The 19,946-nt window shown below is 47.2% G+C and overlaps 1 protein-coding gene across 2 annotated transcripts; it reads right to left on the bottom strand.

Moving 5' to 3' along the window:
• Window positions 1-236: 236 nt before the first annotated feature.
• egln2 (egl-9 family hypoxia-inducible factor 2) lies at window positions 237-19,535 on the bottom strand. 2 transcript variants are annotated; one of them, XM_036536103.1, is made up of 6 exons: window positions 18,426-19,535; window positions 16,044-17,587; window positions 4,849-4,968; window positions 4,271-4,407; window positions 2,733-2,800; window positions 237-2,397 (listed from the first exon to the last, which is right to left on the bottom strand). In XM_036536103.1, exons 2-6 carry the CDS (start codon window positions 17,238-17,240, stop codon window positions 2,345-2,347), a joined length of 1,575 nt encoding a protein of 524 aa, XP_036391996.1. In that variant the 5' UTR covers window positions 17,241-17,587; window positions 18,426-19,535; the 3' UTR covers window positions 237-2,344. The 2 variants fall into 2 exon arrangements, with proteins under 2 accessions (XP_036391996.1, XP_036391997.1); XM_036536104.1 differs by having other exon boundaries at window positions 16,044-17,490.
• Between the last annotated feature and the right edge of the window lie 411 nt (window positions 19,536-19,946).

The raw sequence follows: 19,946 nt of genomic DNA, 5'->3' as shown, positions 1-19,946 counted from the left end.
AATGCTACACTGAAGAAATAGAAATACAGATACATGGCCAGTCCCCTGGCCACCACTGATAGATTACATAGTACTGGCACTGGGATATGGATGGCTCCATGTATATAGCTATGAACTGTATGTGTTGACATGTAAAATGATATTGGCTATCAATTACAGTAGCTTGGAGACCTTCTTGGTATCTAGTGTTTGGGTATCCATTTACAGACAACAGGGGGCTGTTTTTACTGGGACACTTACAATCCAAACACCAACATAGGAGTTAGTGTGGCATAATGGTGCAGTTCAAAGAGTAACTGGAGTTTACCCTGAAGGCTGTAGGTTCATTCTCAGGTGCATGGTTGTAGCCTTTATCAAGGTATGTCACCCTGAACTGCTTCTATACATATCCAGCCAAAAGAGAGGATTATAAATAAAATGTAAATTTGTCTGTACAGGAGCATCTGCCAATAATTCAAATATAAAATAAATAAACCGGGACTATTCTAAGCCCTATGGACTTTTGTACTTCTGTGTAAAGTGTGGATTATAAGGGCAAAACTAAATTACTCTTACAATGAGAGTAATATCCATTGGGGGTTCAAGTGCTTTGAAGGGCAAAGACTCAGATGAGAGATCTCATCTTAGGGGTGTAAGGAACCATTCTCTGCACCAGTGATACAAGCCAGGTGCTTAAATATGTATCACCAGTCAGACGCACAGTGATCAGCACATCCAGAAATGCAGATATACATAACCACACAAGTATGAACACAGGTACAAGTACAGGCACATGTTCAGGTACAAGTAAAAAGAACCTCTCTGACCACATCAAACCCGGTGAGAGGGGGGTTGGAAAACAAGCCTTTAAGACGGACAGGGGCGAGCAATAACCTTCCCTCTGACTGCTGAGGCTCCAATTCCCATGGTAGCAGGCAATGTAGCTTTTGCGTGAATGGAGCAAGGCTGACTGGTTCCAGAAACCCGACAGCCTGTGGTCACCCACAGATATGCTGTCTTGGACAGTCTCTTTCTCACACATACATACACACACAAACACGCTCTCTCACACACACACACACACACACACACACACACACACACACACACACACACAAACAGACCAGGTCTCAACCCCCCACATCAACTCACACATTCTCCAGTGTGTGAGCACCAGTATCTGTGTTTCTGTCTGTGTCTGTAAACACTTCTATATTTGAAACTTCTGGAAATGCACTTTCACAAAGGAAATGTCCACGTGATCACACGTGGTCCATGGAACTATATTCTTTCGTTTACCTGGTTCAGGCATATTTGTTAGAACACTGTACTAGCACTTTTTTGGCATTGAGAGCTACACTGTCTCCGTTAAATACAGCAGGACCTTCGATCTTGGATTCTGGCTCATACTGTCCGTGTCAGAGAGTGATGATACCAAAACAGGGGCTGGCACGAATATGTCTACGTTACACTTGAGGCGCTGTCCAGTCAGAGTGGCAGAGATGATGCTATGAAAGCACCAGCCTGCTGACATCACTTCCTCCTGGACAAAGAGCAGACAGGAAGTTCCACTGCAGCGAAGTGAATGAGACCACAGGTATGTAGCAGTTTTTATCCCAGCAAGGACTGACCCTTTACAGCAGATTTGAGAGGGTGAAAAATGTGGACAGGAGAGGCGGACGGGGATCTCCAGTACACCCTTCCACATCTGAGTGTATGGATGACAAGTCTCGATGACTGGTTGTTGTGGAAGTGGGGTTACTGGGGGTGGGGATGGAGTTATAGTGTTTATCTAGGGGTGAGGGTGTTATGTCTGAAGTGGGGATCTGGGGGTTTCCACCCCAGAGATATAAAAATGCACAATTGTCACTTTCACCCTTTCACTACAGCTGTTCTGTGATGCGCCCGATAGCTGCGTTCCACTGTCTCGATGCAGCCATTCACCAAGCAGAGAAGGCATCCCCTTGCGGACTGATTTTTGACTGCATGATGACTGTAACAATCACATACAAAAACCCAAAGGAACAAAGGTCCCTTCTGACATCATGGAAGAGGGAAAAGTTCTCTCTCCCTTCCACTGTAGGGCATCTGGGCAGTCGAGCTTGATTCTGACTTTCGCCTCTGACCCCCCGCACCCACCTGCTGTCTCCATGTTTTTTGATTCCCCACTCCCTCTCCTTCAGTAACCAAGTAATCTTCACATAGCTAATGTGGGGCCAAGGAGAAGGGTGAGGTGGGGCTGCAGGGGGTTCAGGGACAATGGGACAGCGAGTCTCCCTCAACAGTTTGTCCAATAGCAACGCAGGTAGGCACATACATTTTCAGAACACACTCCTGGGATTGGCTGCGTCCAGCAAGGCCAGAATTAAGTCTTGTTGCTTTGCGTGACAGGCACTTGAACACCTTTCTGTCCAGCCGCTATAAGAAGAGAGAAAAATAGAGGCAGATGGGAAATTTTAGTCAAACACTCAGTCCAAGAACCATAGTAAAATATGAATCTGAAGTTATGGTTTACAGTCCTATATACAGTACAAAACAAAGGTACAGCGTGTTAATACGGTATCTATTAGTGACTGTATTTTCAGTGAGGTTATTTAGTCAGCTGTGTAAGACAAATTAAATAATTATCTACAGTAACAACTTGAGGTAATCTTTGGTAAAAAGCTGTGAGTTGTGGCAATGAACAAATGAACAACTGTACACATACGATGTGTATAATTCTCAAAAAAGTACATAAAATAACACAAGCTCACCCAATCTGTATTTCTCTTTGGCTTCCGCCCGCTCCTTTGCATCGAAGTACCAAACCGTGATGGCATAGCTGTCAGACACAGGAGAGATCACAGAGATTTCAGCACGGGATTCCCAGGTTACTGTGAGCCCCCATTGAAGACTTGCAAATATTTACTCACAGTAAGAAAACAGAGACAGTCATAGAGAAAAGTAAAGAGAGGGCAGGCTGAAGAAGAGAGACTATTTGGAATGTGAAAGAATGAAGAGTGCTTCATAAGCAACAAGATAGTAAATGCTCTTGAGGGAGAGGTAAAAGTTGACAAAAAGGACACTGCAGCAGAAAAGCCATTTGTAGGCTTGTAGATTGTAGCGGCTAGAGACAGGCCACACCAGAACAAGACAGGAAGGGGTTAACACGGGGTTATGAGAGTTCAGCATTCAGTAGGCCAGCAGGGCCCTTTTTGTTTATTCCTGTCTCTCTCCCTGAACGCGAGCGCTGCAATTGAACCGGCCGCCTGCACTCAGGAAAAACGTACATCCTGTGCTTCGCCCTGGCCCCCAGCTGTCACTGTAGACACACACAGAGACGCCCACCATCCCCTCTGCCATCCCCTCACCCCTCTTGCTTCCCCTCTCTCTATATCTCTTTCCCTCATTCCCCTCTGCTACCTTTCAACACTTTTTTTTGGGGGGGGGGCTACCACTGAAAGAATTAATAAGTGTCCAATGTTCTTGCTCAGCACAACTCATGTGCCAAAACACACAGCAGACAATTCAAAAACAGATGACTGAGGTAGACATGGAAGAGAGGTGATGTTCCCTGGGATTGAATTTTTAAACATCTGTTTATTTCTAAAAAAAAAAAAAAGAAGCTTCAAACCATGTCAAAACAGGCAAGTGCCGCCAAAGCAACTACAACAGAGTCTGAATTTTTCACACTGTAACACATGAGGGTAGCTGAGCGTTCGCAAGCCACGCCCCTCCCCTGGTTCTCTGACTCTGTACGCAGTGGGAGGTTAATTGGGTGAGAGGTTGCAGAGGCGTGCGAGGTGGTGGGGTGGTGTGCTTGTGGGAGGCCCAGGGGGGTGGGGGTGGGATGGCTGCGGTTTCATGGGACATGCTTGGTACAGTGCTGTGGCTGGGAGCAAGAGAGGCTCGCCAGCGAGAGAGAGGAGCTGTTGGGTGGCTTACAGCGACAGGCCATGAGTGGGCCATGTTTTGCTCCAAGTTCAGCTGCCCGTGAAAAGAAGGACGTAGTGCATCTGTCATCTCTGGGGAAACCAAGCTTTAGTGAATTCTTCTTAGTGTCAGGGATTTATGTAATTCATTAAGTAGTTAGCACAACTCAAAGACTGTGGTGACAAGAAAAAAGGTGCAGTATCCCTTGCTGTTGGTGATGGTAGGGGGTTAGGCCACAGGGTGGGATTGAGAGAGGCTGGTGAGTGACTGGGCAACAGAGAGGTATAACTGGGACTCCACTGGTGTAGCGCCCTCTGGGGTGGCTGACCGCTGCTGAATGAGCACCCTAGTGTGTCAGGATTGTGTCATGGTCACTCACCGTGTGGCGTAGGCAGGCTTGACCTCGTGGGGGTTCCGGCGGTCCGACCAGAAGATGAGCAAGCGGTCAAAAAGCGGTTCAATGTTGGCCACCACGTTCTGCCCTTCGGGATAGATCTGTAGCAGGCCACCATGAATCTAAGGGAACATATACACACGCACACACACACACACACACACACACACACACACACACACACACACACACACCAGCTCAGTGAAGTGTTTTACTGTGTATAACTGTCAAGGCATGAAATGTCCATAAGCTGCAGTAAATATATGGTTACATATCCATTTTCAGTTTCTATTTTTCAGTCAACATCTCTTGATATGGATTTAATTTCATTAGTCACCCACCAAAAAACTCCCTTGAGTGGTTAACCTAGTTTTTCCAGGGAACTCATTAGCAATAGAGTAATATTGCAGTAAAATAATATGCATGTGTTCAGTCATGTCTGTGTGCATTGAAAGCCAATCCTAAAAAGTATAACATAAAGGGAAAGGCTGACAAATAGCCAGACACCAAGACACAGGACAGAAAGACAAACAGACATATGAGGAAAGAGTGAGGAGGTGTACCTTGACGTCCCAGTTTTTATTGAGATAATAGATGCAGGTAATGCAGCGCCCATCTCCGTTGGGGTTGTCTACATGGCGCACGTAGCCTGTCCCGTTGCCTGGGTAACATGCCACCATCGCCTGTGGGAGAGGCGGGAAAAAGCTTAGAGACCTGAACCTAAACTTTTTAGAAAAAAGATATAGGGCCTTTTAAAGGATCTCAAAGTGCTTTATGGTCATGATGCGTGATTCAACACGACTGTCTAGCACCCACCTGGGAGATGCATGACAGCTATTTTGGCCCAGAAGGCTCAATACACTACAGCTGAGGTAGAGAGGGAGGGAATTATTTGGCCACTTAAACTGGGGGATATTTACATGGCCAGATTGAAAGAGCCTGACAGGGAATTTGGCCAGGACACTGGGGAACCCCTTTAAATCTGCTTGAGTCTTTAGAGACTTAGGTTGAGCTTTTAGAGCCAATCTACTGATATGTAGCCGAGTCCAGTTTATGGGGTAAGAGTCCACTGGCGCTTGAAGTTCAGCTGGACATGAAAATAAGGTCACCTCTTTTGACCTTTCCCTTTGGCCCTGCTCCCCCTCGTCCACGTCCATCCCCTCTATAAAAAGCTTGGAGGCAGGGTGTCAGAATCCTGCTCTGTGCTTGTTTTTTATTCCTGGCTATTTCCTTCCCATCATCGCTGACAGTCTGAGTGCTTACTCTATATATGGCTGCCGTGAGAACAGTTATGTATCATGGGAGTTGGGGTGGGGGTGGGCTCACAGTTTCCAAGCCTGAGGGCTCTGTTGTACCTGACTGCAGGAGGGTAGGTGGAGAGACCTGATTTTCCCAACAACAGTCTGTTCATCTGCACTCAACTCTTTTTTTTTATCGGCACAGACTCTCATGCGCGTTCATTCACAATCATTTCGGCTTCGTCCTTAATTTGGCAGAACAACAATGAATGGGAGCTCAACGCAGCACGGCGGGGTCTCTCTAAGCGAGCGGCGCTCCGGGTCGGGTACAGCGCCAGCGTGAGCCGGCACCTCCGAGAGGGTGGACAGAGGCACCTGCCAAGCGCACTGCGCACGCAGTGCCTGTGGTCCAAAATTAGACGCCGCGCCTTTAAGCGGTGCCTGGGCATGGCAGCCGTGTCCCTGCGTTCCGAAAAGCGCTGCATCATCAGCGGCTGTGGGCGCTTCCGCCACCAAGGAGCCCGCCCCCGGGCCGCATGCAGGGGACGCAGTGCCAGGCACCACCCCCGCTCCCTCTCTCTGCGGCATGCTTAACCCTCGCACCGCCAGAGAGCAGCGTACACATTCCTCGGTGTGAGTGGAGCATTCCCTGACATACGCGAACAGGCTCAGATCTCTGCATTCAACATACAGGTTTAAGACTGTCTTTGTGACTATAATGGCACACTGTATATTTTCAATGCGCTGTTTCTCAGATCAGTGAGCACACTGGGTGAAAAGACACACGTGGATGCTGATTTCAGTAGGTCAAGGTTGTTCTAAGGGCTGAACTGAGAACAGTGAGATTAACAGTCCTGACTGCTGTGAGTCACATTCTGGGAAGGTACTGCCTTCTCATAGTGCTAACTGTAATGGATTAACTGTCACACTATTAATGCCCTTTCCCTGAACATCCATTACACCCACTTACACCTTCATATCACAACTTGCTCACCACTGTATTCCAAATTCTGTGTGAAAAGTACAATGGAAGACATTAAGGTTTGTCTGTATTTATACTTGTGCAAAATGACACCTGTTCTCTATCATACTTGGACATAGACAGGGGCTACATCCTGGTAGCCCAGCTTGAAAATGAGCCAACTTCATTCACTGCTTTGCTGGGACAGATGTCTCTTCCTTGGGGAGAGGCAGGTGGTGGGATGGCCAGGTTGAACGGGGGATGGGGATGGGGATGGGGGGTGTGTCAGTGGCCCTGTGCGTGCCAGGCACTCCCTGCATGGTGGGGGTGGGAGGGCAGGAATTCAAACCATCGGGGCTCCTGTGTTGGTTTGAGGAGCAGAGATACGGTCAGTGCCTTATCAGGCCCAGGAGAGAACGCTTCATCCCCCCACCGCCTAAACAAGCAGCTTTTTTTCTTCCCCTGCTTATCTTAGCACTGATCACGCTGCAGGGAGAAGATGAGTAAACTGCAGGGCCGGTACAGGGCGAGTAGGACCTGGGTCTGTCTGCTGTCTCAGGGTGAGTATAAGGTGAGTAGGGTAGCATGAACTGAAGCACAGCCGTGGCATGAGAAGATGAGAGCCGTTTCGGGGACTTTCTACCACCAACTGCAGATCCACCATCAGCTTACCCACTTTTAATCCTAACTTTAATAATTTTATGTAAAACATAGACACTGATCCCGATCAGCACTTGCCAGCAGAAATTTTCTCCACACGCTTAAGGGACCTGTTTATTGTGGAACCTGGAGGTGAGTAACCACCCTTAAGATGCTTAAGGGAACCTTAAGATTATACATGATGAAAATCTGTCAATCACAGGTTAAATTGCTTTTCAAATCCAAGGCACGCTTAACACATTCTACTCTGATTGGCTCGAAATCACAGAAAAGCTAATTAAAAAATTAAGCCAGTGATCACAACAGCTTCCAAAGAAATGCACCCGTTGCCCTGCTACAGACGAATGGAGTCAATTAGAAACCATGCTGCTGTAATCATACACTAGGCTGCAACGAGGGCCAAACAGCATTTCCAGCTAGCGCGACGGCTGCAGCAGCGAGCCGTCCACTCATCTCCGTCCAGGCTCATTACCGAGCAATCCTCGCTTCAGTGCCTGATTAAACTTTGACCAGGTCCTCTAAATCCCAAGGCGCAGGCCCCCCTCTCCCTCCGGGGTCGCTCCGAGGGCGCTCTCGCCATCAAAGCGGCCGCCCCACCACTCCCAGCCTCGCTGTTTCCGATAAGCAGCAAGGTCAAAGTTCTGATCCGATCCAAGCCGCGACCTTGTGTCGCTGTGTCACTGTGGAGGTATTTGGGGAACGGCCAGAGGCTGGTCAGTGTCTCTCATAGGAGCGGGAATGGGAAGGCGTGGCTATTCCCGTAACCTTGCCCCGCAAGGGGTGGGGAGGGGTATTGTGGAGGCTCTGTGGGTGGAGGGAGACAGTAACACGTGGTGACAGTCAATTACGCCGGGTTCGGGGCAGGGTGACGGCAAGCGCAACCCCCGCCGGGAGAGAGCCTTCTGGGAAACGTGACGTCAGCGCAGAGGTGAAGTGGCAGCGGGGAGCCAACCCTGTTTAATTTCATTTTCATTGTTTATTAAAATGGACTTGTTATAAGGCAGCAGGCTGACTGCCTCTTGTGTCTCACAGTGAGGCACTCCTTTTAAATGGGAAATTTAACACGTCATTCCACATCAGCCGAGTGCAGCCCTGCTTCAAGGGCAACTCACTGAAAAGCATTACAGTTAATGTTGACAAGGTCTGGGATGGGAGGCTTGTTAATTTCTATTCACCTCAATTACTATTCTGATGCTTCATTTCAATCTCCTACTGGCAGTTGTGTGGCAGGCTGTCACTTTAAGGGCCCCTGGAGCTGCTTTCTGAAAATGTATCAGTATTTTGTTTTTTTGATTATCATTTACCAACATATATATCTGGGTGAAGCTTGTAATCAGATTTGAAGGTTTTGGTTAAAGAAAAAATAAACACACTAATGCTAAATAAATGCTAATAAGTATTTGGAGATCAACTCCTGGCAGAGTTCCTTTCTGTATGTGCCAAACAAACAGGAGATTGCAAGGCTAATGTCAGTTCATAAATATTAGTAATTTACAGCTACCGTTTGAAATGCAGATAAAGTGTTTATCAAGCATATGCACCAGGTCAATGGCCCTTACATGCGGAATATTTACAAAAGCTTGGCAGTTAAACCCTTCCCTGGGCTTTTTCTAATTCTATTGACCCAGTACTAGTGGGTCATAAAGACTTAAAGCACGTAGTAAAAGCATGGTGTCCAGGCAATCTTTTTTACCGCACACAATGCATATGGCTCTTCCCCCCAAATGGTGGCCAAGAGCCAAGCTTTACACTGACTGAACATAATGCACCACAATTAGCTTTACATAACACATAAATAAACAAGGGCACAACCCTAGCCTTAAGCCTAAACAACACCGTCACCCTAACAAACACTTGAGATAAAACAGTATTAAATGTAATCAAGTGCTTGTCCTCAAATTCGAATTTAGGCTAATTCAGATCCTGTCTCCTCTCTCTGTAAGCTTGGACTAGGTATGGACCTGTAAAGACAAGCATGCTCCAACTTGATGCCTGTAATCCCCTATTCAAATTGTGCACTTAGTGCACTTAGTAACAAGAGAAAGGGCATCTTGCATTAATCACCAAATTATAGATAAATATCTCAGCCAAGGTAAAGGCCTGAACAAACCATTCTGAAATGTGATGTTGAAGGAGGAAGGTAAAACATGATACTTTGTGGGAAGAAGGGAGAGGACACCGGGGTGAGATAAGGCCAAGCAAACACTAGAAGAGGAGCAGGGGAAAGTTTGGATTCTGGCTGGGCTGTGCGGTTTTCTCTGCCCAAAGTTGAGTCAGCAGGACGGTAGAGGAAGGGAGAGCCGGGTGGCCTGAATCGATCGAGAGTCGTGCTGCGCACTCCGGTGCTCTGATCGCACTCTCCCACGGCCTCTCTCACATCTGACAAACTGCTGCCCTGACGAGCTGCTGCTTTATGGCCAGTGTTTCTGTCGGCCCTGTGCCCTGGCCATCACTCTTCTGTCTCTCCAAGACTGACTTTCCCCCCTCTTCCCTCGACTGTAATTCGTTTCTCCTTCTTGTCCTCCTCACCCTTCCTCTCCCTTCCTCCATCTGTCTCTGTTACCTTCCTACCACCCTCTCCCGCCACCTCCCTGCACATCCCCCTCTCTCACTCCTCCTTTCTTCTTCCTCTATTTCAGCCGCCCTCCCTGCACACCCCCCTCTCCTTCGTCACCGCGCCACGTCATCCTGTCACAAGGCCCCCCCCTGCCACTGTGCGTGGACCTGAGCGTGGGAGAGCCCGGTGACCGAGGACAGGCTCCCTGCGCACTGATCCGCTTGGATGAGTCAGCGCTGGTGCTGATCCTTGAGCTGAGTCACACTGATCACAGAACACGGGGAGAGAGCATCGCGTACAGGCACCTCACTCCATGCGCTCTGCTTGTGCTTCCTCTCCACATAGTCCTCATGTCACAGGTGTTCAACAAGGGAGTCAGGGGTATAAATCTGTGTATTAGTGGAGGCAACTAGATATGGCTGAATAAGTATGAGCCAGTAATGTATATGTATCTGTAGTGTTTTGCTGAATTTACTGCTCCAAACAGTACGGAAAGATATGAATTATAAAAGGACTTTTCAGTGTACTTTTTGATGTACTGTAATATTTCTTATATCTTGTATTACTTATATCTTGTGTGTATTTATCTATATGCATGCATTTGAATTATGTCATAGTGTCACAGTAATGTGACTGTTGTTCTAAGAGAGATAAGACAGCTGGGAGAGGACATGACAAGCTGACTGAGCAGGAGTGTGCGTGCGTGTATGTGTGTGTGTGTGTGTGCGTGCATGCCTGTGTGTGTCTGGCCACGGCTTATTATATGTCCCCATTATTATTTCTCTGCACGTCCATCAAATACCTTGTCAAAACAAAGTAAAAGCAAACCTGGCAGACAATGAATGCTGCTCAAAAGGCAAAGTAAATACCAAAAAGACAAAGGGGCAACCTTTAAATCGCAAAAAGCAAGTTCAATCATTGTGGTCTGTTTTGATTGCATCATGAGGAAATGTTAGGATTCCATCAATGGTAAAAGCAATAAATACTCATTCTTCACAATCCAAAGGTTGTTCCTTTTTTTCTTTTTGATGATCTACAATGGTGTTAGTGGAAAATGAGGTGAGAAGTAGTTGTTTAAGTAGAGAAGGGGTAAAGCTATCCAGTAGTGATTACATAGTAACTCATGTAACTAGTACATAGTAACTCATGTTAAGTCCTTCTGGACCTAGAGGCTTTGCTTTTGATAGACAGGGATATGATGTTACCCATAGAAACTAGTGAGGAAACAGATGAAAAGTCATGCCCCAGATTTTACTAGCATTCCTACCATTGTCCACCTGCTTCTGTCCAACGTGGTCACCACAGGACACCAGCTTATCAGCTGTTACATACTATGTTCCAACAACCGCCCCCATAACATTTAGCCCTGAAATCTACTTGGAGGCAAATTACAATCGTGTTCCGATGGTCACCTTGTCCACCAAAACCTGTTCCACTACAAAACATCCACATGAAACAAAAACAGAACACAAACTATGAGCTTTCCACCATTCCATCTGTTTGGCCAGGACAGCCAGGATTAGACATCTGCCTCCACAATGCCGCATACACCTGTCCTTGGGGCTGTTCTCCAGGCCTGCGATTACCTCACAGAGGATATTCTCCCTCTGAGCTCTCTGTTCCAACACCTGTCTACTGCTGTAACCCATGACCTGAGCCTACTGTACCTCCTTCAGACTCCAAGAGGAAACAGCATACTGCTCCCACTTCCAAAGAACTATATTTTTCCCTCAGTCTCCTTCCAGTTTCATTGTAGCTGTCGGGAATGATTAACAGGGGCACTCCGCCAGACAGCGCGACCTCCGCTTCGCAAATGCAGGAGTTGAAGTGTTGGGGTGTGCGCAGACATTGATCCTGGGCCTCCCGTCCGGGAAACCAAGTGACTCACAACCCCATGACCTGGCGTTGCACAACACCCAGCGGCTGGGCCCTCTCTGCTCCCGCTGTGGCTACTCCTCAACTACTCCGTTTCGGTGTTGACTCCGGCTGGACAGAGTGTGCCCCGAGTCACACCTGTCCTTTCACCCCGGCAAAGCATGGCAGTGCCATACAAGAGATTCGAACCTGCCCCCCCAGGCCCATCGCTGTGCCATTAAAAATGAGCATTAAGTTTAGGAAAGAGTAGAAACGCTCAGTATGATGTATGTGGTATTCAGTATCAATTTTTTGTCAATTACCATGCATTTGAATGATAATCCAAATCAAATGGATTAGTAATGTCATGATTCAATAATGAATATTTCTCTCATTCCTTTCCTAGAGTGTACAGCTTGCTGTGGCTGCCAGTATCAAGGCCCTGTGGGGGAGGCCTCTACAGGAAAGCTGTGCTAGACACTATGATTACCGCTGGTGGTTTGAATACGTGGATCTGGCAGCGGCCTCTCTCTCTCTCTCTCCCCCCTCTCTTTTTCTCTCTCTCTAGAGGACAATCCCAATGTCTTGTTGTGTTGGACGTGTTAAATGCAGACTACTCTAACATGTCTGTCTGCCCACTCACTGCTGGCTGGCTTCTCCCTGTCTACCGACTCCTCTGTGGTTGTGTGTGTGTGTGTGTGTGTGCGTGTGTGAGTGAATGTGTGTGTACCGGTGCCAAGACAGGTCAGCATATTCATGTCATAAACCCGTTGTTACTCAGGTGTTATCTTCTCTCTGTCCTTCCACATCAGTTTTCCTGATGGAGGACATGCCCAGGGAATATTCTCTTTCTTTGTTGGTAAAACAGAAAGTGTCTGTCAAAGTAAGAAGCAGAACACTGTAAGATTACAGACATTCAGAGATGCCCGGGGCGTAAATTCCCTTTTTCTGTAGACACTTTTGACACCACAGCAAAAACACTGTCTCTGTGTTAAAACAATGATCCATACAGATTTGCATTTGAATAATGCATCACATCAAAACCTGGGTACAGTGGTAGTTCAGAGGACTGGCATTAAGATACATTTACTCCGCAATGCTCTGTGTGTCTTGTTGCCAGGGAAACGGGGGTGAAATATTTTGGCAGACAAGCAAGCAAAGAGCTGATAAGACACTGCAGAAAGGGAAAGGGAGAGAGAGGGAAGAGGGGTGAAAGGAAGAGGGGAGAAAGCAAAGCAGAGAAAGAGGAGAAAGACAGAGAAAGACTTTTGAGAGAGACTGAAGGAGGGCTATGAAGACAGAAGAAGGTGCAGAGAGAAGGGGGAGTCATTTTTTTGTGAGGAGCTGAACTGGTGCAGTGACCTTGTGATTTTGTAGCCTTCTCTGGTCCCACACTGCTACCCCGCCCCCCCCCCCCCCCCCCCCAGACTCTAACCCCGACTTAATGCCCAAGGGTACACCCCTGCCCTGCCTCTGTTGCGGCCGCTGCCCTACACTGTAGTGGGGTGGGGCACAGCATCGTATGTCCCTGGGAGAGAACTCATCATGATGGCCCTGTGGTCTCAGACAGCTACAGCATCTGTAGGCTTTTTTCAGCCTTCAGCCTGGAGTCTCCACTGTGTCTCTGGCACTCAACTACGCAACTTACATCACAGCAACTCCGGTCCCTAAGGGCCTGGATCTGTTGAATCCAAACTCAAAAACTCCCTCATCCGCATGAGTGCTGACGGCTGCTAAGAACAGGATCACCAATTCAATCACATTTCAGGTTCTACTAATGTTACACAAAATATGTTTTATAGCTACACAGAAAAAATGACGAGAAAATTATCCTTCCCCCTCCCCCTTAGGAAATGTATTGGGGGTTCTTACCAATTAAACCAATGCACAGAAAAGCTTCGTGCCCAGCAGCAGGGGACACTGCTAACTTAATTCAGTTCACCAATAAGTGGAACTAATGTGACCTGTTCCTGGTAGCCCAGGAGCCTCTTTCTGGACCGCAACCCATAGACCGTGTGCTATGTGAAGCATTACTTTTTGACTTTTTGTTTTGAAACAACATAAATACGTGCACATGCACACATAACAACTGAATAACAATATTCCATTTCCTGTTCCTGGAGGGTCACAGCCAGGTCATGGCCGTGTGATTGCAGGCAGGTAGAGCAAAACATGGAGAAGAAAAACTGGTTTGAAGGACACAGGGCTCTTCTAGGACCCACCGAGTGGAGTAGGATGGGGTAGCAACACAAAATGTTCAACTTTAAAAGTGCTTTCATCTTTTAAATGAATGACTCACTAGCCACAGGTCAGGTGGAAAAACAGTGACTAACCAGATAAAAAGGGGATTTTCAGTTGCTCAAGTAGAATAAACCTCCCTTAAAAAGGGTATGTGTGTCTACATGCGTGAGTACATGTGTTTACATTACTAAAACACATAAACACACACACACAAACTTTAGGATTTACCAGGATTTTGTAGATTTGCAGGATTTACTATATTAACTTTTATAACAAATATAACTTGCTGGCTAGCCAGCAAAACATTACTCCTCGTTTTCAGTTCTGAAAGTTCTACTTCAGCTGTTTGTGTATACATTCTGCATTAATTTTCTAAAAAAAAAATTTAATTCCACTGTTCCTTACATATTACTTGCCAGCTACCTTAATATTAGTACAACAAACAAACCATAAACAGAAATGGGACCATTGCTGAAGTGCAGACATATTAAGTAGATGCGTGTCCTACTCTGAGGTAGCTAAAAAGACTACAAAAAGTGCGTACATGATGTACATGCATGAGTGAGGTGAGAAGGTTGAATTTACGGAAAAAAAGCTTTATCACTGCAACACAGAACTCAATACTCCTACAGGAAGTAAAGCCACATCTCTAGGACTGATATGCCTTATTCTGCAAACTATTTTAGCACTATGCTTGTGTCAGGGGAAAGTTCAAGAGATGTAGTGTTATTTCTTGCAGAAGCATTGAGTTCTGTATTGCAAAATGAGACATATCAGTTTTAGAGATGTAGTTTTATTTTATTATATTTATTTTAATATATTTAAATTTTTTATTTAAGTTTCATCAGGAGAAATTCAAGATACAAGGTCATAGTGAACTGGTGCTGTATGTTCACCATAATGCCATCAGAGCTGTGTGCAGCAAATGAAAGCAGTAAGGGAGAAAGAATGTCACATAGTGAAAGAGGGCCACAGCCAAATAAAAAGTAATTGAGGGCCTTGGACTGCAGTTTGGGAACACCCGGCCCTCCTAAACTGCCCCTTTAAAACCTGGGCTTGCAGGTCTTCAAGGCGCCTGAAGACCTTTGTCTCCTCCCCATAACCTGACCTTTGTTTGACCCAACAGTCCAACGGTGCAGAAATAGTAACCGCAGTTTTGAGCACTCGGTGATGGAACCCATGTGACATCTAGCAATGGACTTTAAGGAAGGGTCACTTACAATGGAGCCAACAAACTGTGACTGTGCTCTGATCCTGACAGCTGAATGGGGGTGAGGACATCACAACCATCACCACCAGAACCAAATATCAAGGCACACCTGACAGGAACAGGTTGTTTGTGAACACCCAACAATTTTTTTAGCACCTTTCTCTACACCTAGTGACACAGATAGGCTGTAAAGACTCTTATGTAATGTTTCTGCAACCTTATTTCACTTGACAAAAATTCAGGGGCTTTTCAGTGATGACTGACTCTGTTCCTAAAATGCTCACAGAAATCAGACTGGATGCCTCTGTCCAGTACTATATCACTATATGGTACTCAGCACTTCAGTGGTAGGTCACACTTGCATAACCTCAAAGACATGCACATGCATGCACACACACATGCGCGTGCACACACACACACACACACACACACACACACACACACACACACACACACACACACACACACACACACCTGACTTGTGGAGTGGCAAGAATGCATTGTTTGTGTACGGGGCAGAGATTGAGATTGAGAAAGCAGTCTTCAAAGCCAATGAGACACTGATCAAAAGTGCTGATATTACAGTTGAGCTTTCACTATAGAAGCAACTGCTGGCAGAAGGCCTGAGAGACGTGCACAGACTGAGGGCATTCAGCCCTTTCCCTGACACAGAACAGTCAGTACGACCTGCACCGTTTCAACTACCTTCAGGCTTTTCAAAGTTTACACTTGCCCCATGCATTAAGTGCGATGAGGCCCTACAAATAAACAAAATGCCCTTTTTCAGAACGTTCCATGCCATTCTGCATGCACAAGAAAAGTTGTGAAACAGCAACGCGTCAAAGCAGATCAAATTGCTTGACCCTAAAAATTGTACCCGTTGGAGCTTCTCCAGAGTACAGTGACGCATATGCAAGATGGGGTGGACTTTCCAATGCTCCACCCACAGTAATGCATGCCAGTCAAAACTCCTCCCTTCCCACGCATACACACACACACACACACACACACACACACACACACACACACCCTCTCACCTTGGTGCGGCCGTTGATGACGCAGTTGCCCAGCTGCCCGTTCATGGCGCTGTACATGACGGCCTCGTCGATGTGGGCCATGAGCGCCCCGATGTTCTCGCAGCCCGGCTCGCAGCCTTCCACCCAGGCGATCTGGTCGCCCCGGATGTTGCCTGACGGGATGGTCCGCTGGCTGACCAGCTGGCCGCCACGGAACTTGCCGCTCTGGTTGAGCGTCTCCACCTCCTTCAGCACGCGCTCGCCCAGCTGCGGCCCCAGGAAGCCGTCCTTCAGGCAGATGCCGTACTGCTTCATGCAGGGGACGATGTACTGCTGGGCGATGCGCTCGGCCGACCACCCCGGCACCACGCTGGCCATCGCCGGGAGGGCCTGCGCCTCCGCCGGCGATGTGCGCGCCTTCTGCCCCGGGGTGGAGTCCGGCGCGGGCCTGATGTCGCCGGGCTTTTGCCCGCCGTGGTGTGCTTTGTGGTTGTTGGAGGGCAGGCCATTGTGGCGGCCACCGGTGTCGACGCTGGCAGTCTGCGGCGCCGGTTCCCTCGGTGCTCTCGCGTCCGAATTTGGCTGCTCGCCCTCCACCCGTCTCCTTTTGCAGTCAGGGGACGGCTGATCCCCAGGTCCGCAAGTCTTCCCCTTGAGAGAGCCCACGACTGGCCCTCCTGTTACGAGCAAATCTGAGTCCCCGTTCTCCCTGCCTCTCCTTCGCTGATTTTGCAGATGTCTAAACAGCACATCCCCGTTTGCTCTTTTCATTAAGAGCTCGCATTTGTCGTGCGGCATGCTGTCCCCGTTTTCCAAAGGTCTGCTGAGGGGTTGCACGAGGCCGCTCGGCGTCTCGGCTACCCCCTTCACATAGCTACCAGGCGTCTGTGCTAAACTGCTGCTGCAGCTGCCCTCGATGGTCGCTCCAGGGGACACGAGCCCACCGTTGTACAGTGGCAGCCCAGTCTTCACCTGTTTCTTCAGAACTGTTGGCCCAGGGGAGACAGGTTTAGAAGCCAGGTCAGCCAGTAGCTCCGCAGCTGTGGCTGATCTCACCGGAGCGGTGGGGTACCCATTCAGCCCCATGCTCTGTCGGATCGGTGTATCAGCGCAGTGGACAAGGTCTCTGTTATGCTTTTTCTCCTGCGAGGAAGAGAGGCTCTCGGGTCCGTGTGAAGAGCTTTTGTTTAAAAGGTCCGTGTGTTCCAAGCTCTCCATTTCATCGCGTCTAGTCCTAGATGCGCACGTAGCTCACGTCCTCTCCCCATTTTCTGCTAAATCCTCTTTTGAAAAACGAGTGTGCAGCACAACTGGCGGCGCGGCGAGCGGAGAGCGGCACTAGAGCGCTGGAAAGTTTCATATTAAAAAGAAGACTTCTCTCGGTCTTTCTCTCAGGCAAGGTCTCATTTTAAAGAGACATACATCATTCTTCTCTGTTTTCTTTCTTGTTTTGCAGATTGAAATGTACCTATAGGATATCAGATAACCCAATTACTGGCGGAATTCGCTCACATATAGTCCGTAGGAAGAGCGGGTGCTTAAGACTTCAGAGCTGTGCAGGATTACTGTTTGGATAAGACACGCAAGGTAAATGAGATGCGGTTTAAGGCACCAGCAGAATTAAAATATAAGAGAATGTTTTAACTACCATATTGTCCATGTAAATGAAAGCGCATGAAATGTATTTCTAAGATATACTAAAGAAAACAGTCAGCTGCATGCTTACGACATCACAGCATTCGTAAGTCATCTAACCCATATATAGGCGACAAGCTGACGAGATGATTTATTGCAGAACAGTTTGGACAGATGCATTTTCCCCCACTTTAAAGGACGAAAAGTGTATGTGCTGTACACAGAGCGTATCAGCTGTTAATCAACGTCAACAGAGTAGAGGGGTTCAGTTGTGTGTAACGAAAGGTCTATGGGTCCTTTGCTTCGAGTGTAAGATTCTTGTTTGCAAAGTTAACACTGTTCCAAAAAACAAAACATATTATCTGTATTTGTCATTATCTCTGATGTAGCAATTTTAAAAATAGCTTGCTGACGCGGTAACATTAAAAGTAATCTTAAAGTAAGACATGGTAAAGGTCACTTGCGAAAGCTTTGCGAACGTGTCTGGTTTACCATTTCAACACACTGGAATAACTTTAGAAGCTGTACATTCCGTGCACTTATTTGTTTGGTTTGCTCGGTGGGCGAGTCAGCCAGATGCATCCCCGAACTGGTTACCAAACCACTGTGTTCTTTAACGTGTATTTAATTCATCATTTAGGCAATTTTAAAACAAATCAGCCTCACAGTCCCTTAAAAAACAATTCATTCCTTAGCGGTGTGCTCCTTAACCCATACGCATTTTAAAAACATGCACGCTAAAAGCAATGAAGTAATTCTCCAGCTTACCTCTGTAGCAGGCAAAGATACAGTACGTGACCGGCTGCGAGTAGATATGATTTCCGGGACAGTCTTGCCCATATCTTATCTACTCTCCCTTGTCTGTGAAAATTGTTGCTATTTATTAATGACCGTTTTGTGTAATTTTTTTAAACAACAACAGCGTAACCATGGGGAGTGACCGTCGCAATGACGCGGGGACACGGCGTGTGCCCCACCGGTCTGGGGAGCGAGTTTAGCCTCGCCTGAAGTCCTCCGATCGCGACTCGCCCCAGCGTCTCTCTCTCTCTTTCCCTCCCCCTCTCTCCATGAGCGGCTCTGTCAATTACACGTGCACACACGCGTCACGTGACGCTGGGGAACCGCTACAAAAACAAAAAATAAACACGACTTCCCCAGTGGTATTCCGGCTCATAGCTCGGAAGCGCGGAGGTGACTGTTGCTTGGTGTAATAACCACCAAAATAATTATCGAGGGAGCATTGTCACGCGGGACACAAAGGATTTGCAAATACTTAGCGTTCCACATTGAGTGCATCAAAATGTCCAAGATTAAACTTGTATTAAACAACTAATGTATGTGCCATGTGCATATGTAGTATATGCATTAGTATATATTGTTGTAAATAATGTTGCTGGTATGACTGATATTAGATAACTTGTGAAAATCTGCTTGCACCCGGGCAACCCCCACTGTTCATTCTGATGTGCAGTAAGATAGTTACAACAATGTGTTGTTTTTATAAAGAGCAATGTAGTTCGGCCACCTACATGAAATCGACTATGTGGTTTGTGTGTGTGTTTTGAGTTTCCCGGTGCATGGAAACAGTGAGGAAATTTGCACTGTCTAAAATGTGGGTGGATTACAGGACCACTTCCCAGGATTATGTCTGAAGAGCAGACACAACCACTGTGCACGCTACACAAATCTCCCTTTATTCAGGACAAATGTGACAGGACAGTAGTTTGCAGGGGGTGGGGATCCAGTGTCCCACCACTAAACTCAGCAAACCTGTATGTGCGTGCACGCAGTCACACACACACACACATACAGTGCACAGGCTAACAGGCCCTCAGACGGATGCATATGTACATGCACTAGATTCACACTCCTGCACAAACACACGGTTGTCCACATTGTAAATTCAAAATCAGGCACAGATGTGGATACACTCGCATGCACATGGTCGATTACCTGTAGTCGCCCAGGCAACAGTCATTTGCGTACATGAAACATGAACAATGTAATGTAGAACAGGAACGTTAGGTCAGTGGGCTAGTCTACAGTCGATGTTTGTAAGGAGATCATTTTTTCACAAAGGCCAGGAGGAAGAAGACGGAAAGGCAGAACTGGTTCAAAGCGCAGAGGGAGAGAGATGGAGTGAGAAAATTGAGATGTAAACGTACCAATCAGTTGCGTGACTGAATTTGTCTATAGGCTACACGCCCGGATCAATGCACAGGGTGTCAATGCAGACCAAAAAACAACCCTGATATCAGGTACTATTTAAATTTTCAGTTCCAAAAAAGC

Source organism: Megalops cyprinoides, chromosome 9, assembly GCF_013368585.1.
Source record: "Megalops cyprinoides isolate fMegCyp1 chromosome 9, fMegCyp1.pri, whole genome shotgun sequence".
Taxonomy (NCBI): domain Eukaryota; kingdom Metazoa; phylum Chordata; class Actinopteri; order Elopiformes; family Megalopidae; genus Megalops; species Megalops cyprinoides.
This window is presented reverse-complemented; position numbering and strand designations above follow the sequence as displayed.